Source organism: Andrena cerasifolii, chromosome 1 (genome assembly GCF_050908995.1).
Source record: "Andrena cerasifolii isolate SP2316 chromosome 1, iyAndCera1_principal, whole genome shotgun sequence".
In the NCBI taxonomy this organism is placed as follows: domain Eukaryota; kingdom Metazoa; phylum Arthropoda; class Insecta; order Hymenoptera; family Andrenidae; genus Andrena; species Andrena cerasifolii.
Genome location: NC_135118.1, coordinates 19,463,372 through 19,471,319, shown reverse-complemented (window position 1 = coordinate 19,471,319; position 7,948 = coordinate 19,463,372). Strand labels below are relative to the sequence as shown.

Sequence of the window (7,948 nt, the reverse complement as noted above, 5' to 3'; positions counted from 1 at the left end):
AAACATTTTGTTACAGAGAAAGCTTTCTCATCGATATTTCTTTCATATGCTTACAAAAGGCAAATATAAAAGCTGTTCATGTAATATAACAAATTAAACAAATGCTCAAATCTGAATTACTAATTAATTTATAGAACAAATCAAAATTGTGCTACAAATTTTATAATCAATTATCAGTACATAGGTTTTAGAATTATTTTACACGCTGAAAATGATGATGAACTATATAAGTATATTCTGGTGTCTACATATTTAGCCATGTTTAATCAGTGGAATATTTATTTGAATTTTTTTATATTACAAAATAGACAATATGTATAAATATTTAAATCCTGATAGCACATTTTGTTTGCCACTGAAAAGCTTTTATAAACAGTCTTCTATTCATAGTGTAGCGTGATGCTTTTAATTCGGACAACGGGGCAAAATAAATCATAAGAAAAATAATGTGTAAAGATTGTAATACAAAAACAACTAATAGACATATTTACCTCATGTTACCCACCGTTTCGATGATTTTTCGTCGCAGAATGCGATGAAGATACGAATATGTATGGAAAAGTTTGTTGCTGCCTTTCACCAATATTTTAAGCGTCCAAAATCTCAATTTCACATTGCTAAATCCGTCCATTACATTCTTAAGTGGGGCGATTGTGTAATAGATAACTACGATGTACCGAATTACACGCATGTATATATGCATGCACCGAGAATAATTTCAAAATGAGTAATCGTATCGTGCTCTAAAGGCAGATTTTTACTATTTTAAACAGAAAAAGGACGCAGTTGCAATTATTTTTGTTTAGAACAGAATGTTGCAAAGAATTCTGGCGAAATCGTATTGCTTCGACTGGTATTAGAATAGGTGCCCTTCATAATATTTTTTGTTCGATTACCTGTTGTTGTATCACCCTATGTATATTTCATTCATTCGTAAAACAACCCTCGGTGCTTAATATGATTTTTCGATAAATGAAAGATTGACAAAGATGAACAAATAGATAAATCGTCTTATTCTACGGCAAAAGATCTACATAAATTTTGGGTGCCTTAGGGGTTGTCCTCAAATTACGTAAGGCTTTTCTGGGGGGGTTGCGAATTTCTTACGTTTTCTTACAAGAGAAGGGGGGGTCAGGTAGTGTCTTACGTAATATTTTTTAATCTAACTTTTAATAAATACAAATTCTATCATTAATGTTCCAGAAAAGTAGTTTTAGTTTAAATCTCTCGGAACCGAGTTAAATGAATTATATAAACCTTTAAAAGAATTTTAATAACTGAAAAAATTAAATGTAAAAAATATTACGTAAGAAGGGGGTTGCAATATCGAATCTTACGAATTTTTATACTGGCGGAGGGAGGGGGTAAGAAATCGCCAAAATTACCCTTACGTAATTTAAGAACCGGCCCCTTATATCATTGTCTGGATCGATATCCCTTAGACTGATATTGGTAATGATAATTGAATTTCACGATTGACCCTCGAACAGTCATATGCATATGTACATATATATATATATACGAGATCTCCTTTATAATAAACCGTATAAATGATTATTTTTGGATGCTAAAATGTAATTTCGTCTATAATTGATTTTTTTTCGTCGTAAGCAGAGGGCAGTTAAATACATATTTACACAAATTTAAATACATTTGTGACGGATGATCGAAAAGAAAAATGTTATATGAATTCTATTTTACTTGAATTAGAAAACTCTGTAATTTCTAATGGTGTTAAGAATCTATAACCCACGTACAATGTTCATGACTAAACAAGGGTAGAATTCATTGCACATCTGAATCATGTTCCATCATGCCTACTTAAGCCATACATTCGGATTAAATATTATATGTAGTTAGTGTTAGTTTGTACTGGAAACGTAGGAAGAGTACGTGTCAGGAGAAATAGAGAATAAAATAGAACATACCTACTGTAACGAAAGACATGTACTCAATACGGCAGGGACAACGTGCATAATCCTTGGTATTGGTCATCCAGTAATAAATCACTGAAGCTGTCCAAGGATATTTCAAATCGATCACTGTTTGAATAATGCTGTTTCATCCATTTCTATTTGTATAATACTGTTTTTATCCATTCATTATTGTTGTGCGCTGCCGATGATTCTTATTATATAAGAATCCGGCAGAGTGATCTTATGGGAAATATAATCATGAAATACGAAACATTGTAAGAAAATCGAAAAAGCTAATGTTAAAACTTAAAAAAAACATATTGTATTTACTAACAGAATGATTATAATAATTTAGAACGTATGCATATATATATATATATGAATGTGTGTATGCTAGAGGTGAATCAATGTTTTATACTTAAATTGTTTTTTTTTTCATAAAACGAAGAAATTTTTAGAAATTTGTTTTCTGATATATGTAAAATGTTGTAAATATAATAATTAATTAATACTGGTGTAGTTCAATTCTTTAGATACTGATTCAAGAAAGCAATCAATTTTTTTCAGTACTTAAGATATTAGGTAATCTATTTTAAGTGTAACATGAAAGCGCGTACACAATGACAATATTGTAAAAAGTGTTACAGATAATTCTGTTATCCGAAATATTTCCCTGATGTTTAGAATTACATAAAAATATATCTTACGCGATTCATCCTGTTTTATAATATTGTGCAATAAATGGTTGTGCAATAATGGTTTTATTTCAGATAAAGGTATTACAAAGAAAACTATGGCAATCTTTATCTTACTGTATTGTGTATTTAATTTCTTAATATTCTCCAGAAATTATATTCTTAGTTTGTGTTAATGTAAGACAGGATTGAGCAACTTGTTCGCCGCCGCGGGCCGCACATTCCCTATTACTATACATGTATATATAATATAGCTACTACTACGATTATCCGCCACAGACACGTATGTCGTTATTTTTATTTTTGGCTCAACTGCCCGGAACGTTGCAGGAATAACTCCTGTAATATTGCCGAAGCGTTGCAGGAATAATTCCTGTAATATTGCCGAAACGTTCCACGAGAGTTCTTCTAATATTCCCGAAACGTTGCACGAATAATTCCTGTAATATTGCCGAAAGTTACAGGAATATTTCCTGCAATATTGCATAGGAGCGGGCGTAGGAATGAACCTGTAACGTCTCGGGAATATTTCGTGCAATATTCCAAACATTTTGACCTGAAATAGCTTCGGACACAGGCATGTTGTAATAGGTAACAATTTACTGTAAAACTACTCTGCATGAGTTCATATTTTCAGAAAAAAAATACTAAATGGAATAAAGATTTATAATTGGGTATCACCTTTTAAAAGATTTATATTTTGTACGGACTTTAGTTATTATAATTTTTTTTATTTCGTTCTGTGGCGGCACGTGCAACGAGCACGCCGCCTCAATACGACCAGGCTCGTAGTTTGGTCGTCGGCGACATCAGCGATATCGGCGACGTATCGAATTTCGGCGTCGATGCGTAGCGCTACGATTGCATCTTGGGGGTTCTCGGAAAGCGACGAGGACCGTCGTCGATACGTTATTGTATAAACATCCTGTACGACGCGAGAGACAACGGTCCCCGAAAGATCCGCGCCGAGAGCCCACAGTTACAGTTAGAGCAAAACCAGCGAACGGTACGGACGACACCGTGCCTGTTCAACGTCTATCAATAAAGACCATCACGACTGAACTCTGGAAGTCATTCACTTTCCCGTCACCCACAGTTCTTTATAGAGTTTATTTTATTTTGTTATATTTTTGTAATTCCATAATATTAAGCAAACCGATTTTTTTTAAAATAAGTGCAAGTATTTATTTACTATTTTAATTATATTTTTTTTTGTGAAAATTCGAAAACTAGTTTAACCGGTTTTTTGGGAGAAGTGGAATTCGAAATTAAATTTCAGTCTATGTGCATACACGCTCGCCCCGCCTCATGGCAGCACCTGCATCTACGTCGCCAGTCGCCACCGCATGGCGCCTAATACAATATTAATTCCTAACACTCTGAATTAATTCTAGATGCGTTAAAACACTGACTTCACGTTCCCGTTCATATTACTAGCACGCAGGGCCACTGTGCACTATGAAATACTTTATCGCGAATGTTTTTAAACATCTCACAACAGTGGGAAGATATGTTCGGACTCGAGTAAAGTGTTTCGAAAATACAGTATTTCCTCGTCACGGGCTCGGTTTGGTGTACACGATACGGACTTTTCGCTATCCCCACCACTTCTGTCTCACTCTTTTCCGGCGAAGGCGAGAGCGAGATGGGACGAGAGCGAGCGAGAGGCACTGAAAGCGAGCGAGGACAGTACGAGACAGACGACGCGTTGATCTTTTGTCTCGCTCCGTCTTTCGGTTAGAAAGAAGCGAGAAACGAACACTCGGAATTAGGGCTCTATTCGCGATACGGGCTCAACGCCGGTCCTGACCAGCGAGCCGCTAACGAGGAAATACTGTAGTCCTTTAGGCACTGAGTGTAATGTAGTAGAATCTTGTTGAACGATCTCCCACATAGTCCAGTAATCGATGAAATTGATGCACGAATCGAGAAATCACGAAATAATATGCACGCGCACTCACTGATTCGATCACCGTCGCGAGTAAAGTCGAACTGACAGGTCACACCAGTTGGCAATGTTATGACTTTGGTAGGGGTTGTTTGCGGTGTTGTGGCGCTCGACCGACTCCCAGCTAACTGGAAATTCGTCAAGGCTAGAATTAATTTTTTGTAGCAATGCTGATTGCACAACTTGCACCTTCCGTGGCTGCAGCCATGCACCCTGCACGACACAGTAATTTCACGATGAAAAAGCACTTAGAGCACCGGTGCTTTCGCTTAAATAGTTCTGTATGCGCAAAACATTCACTCTACACTCGCGTCCACACAGTGCTCTATGAAATACTTTATCGCGAAATATGTACTGACTCTACAATCGCATTGCACACGATCGCAAAAGCGCATCACATTTCTAACCATCTCTCAGCAGTGGGAAGTAGTGTTCGGACTCGCGTAAATTGTTTCCAGAAAGGCCTCTTGATATTGAGTGTAATGCAGCAGAATCTTGTTAAACGACCTCATACATAGTCCAGTAATCGATGAAATTGATGCATGAATCGAGAAATCACGAAATAATGTGCAGGCACATTCACCGATCCGATCGCTGCCGCGGTTAAAGTTGAACTGCCAGCTTACACCTCTCGTCAATGTTGTCACATTGGTAGAGGTTGCTGTCGACCTCAACTGTTTCCCACGGAAGTTGAAATTCCTCAAGGCCGGAAATAATTCAATATCGCAATATCCATTGCAAAATATGTACTTTTCGCAGCTGCAGCCATGCACCCTGCTCTTTCTATGTATACCTATATGCCTTTCAATATTGGGGAGATGTGATCGGACTCGAGTAGAGTGTTTTCAAAAAAGTCTTCCATGTTTATAAAAAAACACTCATGACTTTAAATTGTATGTAACCTAATGCTATTTGTATAATAAGAAGAAATTTATTATTACTACAAGCATGTTTGGTACTTATTTTCACTATCTTAAACAATTCAAAAGTATATTGTATCAGGTGTATAAGGTATAGAATGGAACAGTAAATTTGTCCATCCGAAATTACTCTGTTATTATTTGATGTAAGAACAGTGGTAAAATGATATAATGGGTGGGCTGTCACATATGTACACCTACTATAAAAGCAACAAAATCGATGTCCTTTTGATAGTAGTTTATGACCCTTCTTAACAGTTTATATGACCACGACTAGCGTATTCTTATATCGCTGAAATCATCTCAATAGCAGATATCAAATTAATAATAAAAAGATGTAGCATTCCATTTAAATACATTAATTAAATATTACTACGATACAATGACCCACTTCATACCTTGAAATCTTTTTTACACGATTTCTTAATATTCCAAACAATAGTGGATATATCAAATGAATATTGTTACTATTCCATTCTGTACACATATTTCACTATTTTAAACATAAAAATATCACTTAAAAGTATATGTACAAATATTTTAAAACTGGATTGATTCTAACCCGATAAAAGATCATTTCATTAGAAAATAATTCCTAAGTACTATATCTTCGTATGTTCACACATGAGATAAATGTAAATTTTTTCATTGGTCAAATACACACGCATGTAGATAATCAGGTATTAAATCAAATGGTACAGAGTATAGAATCCGTTTACCAAAAATTATTATCATTTGGTTTATACTCTTCTATTACATGGTTCGAAAAATATTTGGCAATCTGAATGTATATTGCAACAATAATTATATCTAATAAATCACCGGCACGTTAACTATAAACAATACCTAGTAATCATATATAATGCACTTCAAGAGTTCAGATATATCTTATAAAGTTCGTACATAAAAATAGAAGATTAAATGTAATGAAACATCACATTTTTATTTCGTATAAAAATTGAAAATAATAACTTTTGTCTACCTTTAGAAAATAGTAATATAAAATGATATTTCCTTTTACATATTTACAGCTTACATTCTGTAAAGAAAATATTAAATATATCAAATTTGTTTAATTTTACAAGTCGAACATTCGCCTATTTCTGATGGCACTACAATTCATTTCTTAATACGAATTTAATTCCTCGATACAAAAGCGAAACATCTTATGTGGCCGATTGCTTGTAGTTTTTTGTACTCATTAGTTTCTTTCCGCACATTGCGCATATAGCTTTTTTATATGCGCACGATTGACAGTAATGTGATCCAACTTGATGTACTTTCTGCCTGCATATTCTACAAGTCTCAAAAGCAGCAGTGTATGGGTTGAATCTTGCCTTTCCAGCAGATAGTGCTTTATTTTCCCCAACTTTACGCCCTCCGCTTTCTAAAGTATTTCTCGCGCCACTTTTCCATGGATCCGGAGTTATAACTTTTCCCAATTTCTTCTCGCACTTCTCGCAGACCATTTTGAATCGCACCCAAAATTTCAACCCTAGAACAAGGGGCAATACATGAGTATATATTATACAACCCTTATGAATAAGTGTAACTAACTCTCTAATAAGTATTACGAACTGAGTATACTGTTAAAAAACAGAATAGTTACATTTACAACTGTACTTTCAGTAATACTAAAACACTACACATAGAATTGAACGCATCGACAGAACTCGATGGGATTGAAAAAATTTATTCATATGGTTAATAAGAAGTAAAACGACACTGATTGAAAAACAAATGACAGTACTTACTGAACCTTACCAACACTGCACCTTTACCAAAAACAAAAATTGCATATATAGTTGCTTTTGCGTACACATATCACCGATAGATGGCGTCCTTATCACTTGTTTATGGCGGCAGAAATTAAATGGTTAGGGTGGAATTAGGGTTAAAGTAATAACATTGCATTTCAATCGCGTTTGCTATCTGGATTTATTTATTAAACTTGTCGAGGAGACGCAGCCAGAATATTAGAAGCAGAAGGATATTTTTAATTATAAAAATTAGATATTGATCAATAATTAACGTGAATTGATAATTGACTGCAGCCCTCTGGTGATAGAATCCAGAGGCGTCACCAGACGCTACGTCAATAAAAACTTTGTATATTTACATGCAATGCATATCTGTATGTATACAGGGCCGCCGCGAGGATGGTTGGCGCCCTTATGCAAGCAAATTTTTGGCGCCCCTAAATTTTTGCAGCTGTTTTCTATATAATATGTTTTGCCTTTACGAGGTACAATAAAAAAAGAATTATATTTACATTTTGTTTATATGGGAGTTGGATTCCTTTATTATTAAGTCTGTGATATAGTTTTTACCGCCCCCTTCGACTGGCGCCCTTATGCGGCGCATTACTTGCATAATGGTTTCCGCCGGCCCTGTATGTATGTATAATGCATCCGCGCATCATGTATTTACAATACAGCTACCTTTATTTAGCACAGCACTGCATCACTT

At 35.1% G+C, this 7,948-nt stretch overlaps 1 protein-coding gene across 3 annotated transcripts; it reads right to left on the bottom strand.

Annotated features, from left to right (window-relative positions):
* Positions 1–5,478: 5,478 nt before the first annotated feature.
* Positions 5,479–7,353, bottom strand: LOC143369025 (cysteine-rich PDZ-binding protein). 3 transcript variants are annotated; one of them, XM_076812391.1, is made up of 2 exons: positions 7,234–7,353; positions 5,479–6,974 (listed from the first exon to the last, which is right to left on the bottom strand). In XM_076812391.1, exon 2 carries the CDS (start codon positions 6,946–6,948, stop codon positions 6,646–6,648), a length of 303 nt encoding a protein of 100 aa, XP_076668506.1. In that variant the 5' UTR covers positions 6,949–6,974; positions 7,234–7,353; the 3' UTR covers positions 5,479–6,645. The 3 variants fall into 3 exon arrangements, with proteins under 3 accessions (XP_076668506.1, XP_076668513.1, XP_076668522.1); XM_076812398.1 differs by lacking the exon at positions 7,234–7,353 and adding an exon at positions 7,089–7,225; XM_076812407.1 differs by lacking the exon at positions 7,234–7,353 and adding an exon at positions 7,067–7,188.
* Positions 7,354–7,948: the final 595 nt, after the last annotated feature.

Excerpts from the sequence above, each read along its gene's own strand:
- LOC143369025 (XM_076812391.1), bottom strand. The coding sequence starts at position 6,948 with ATGGTCTGCGAGAAGTGCGAGAAGAAATTGGGAAAAGTTATAACTCCG.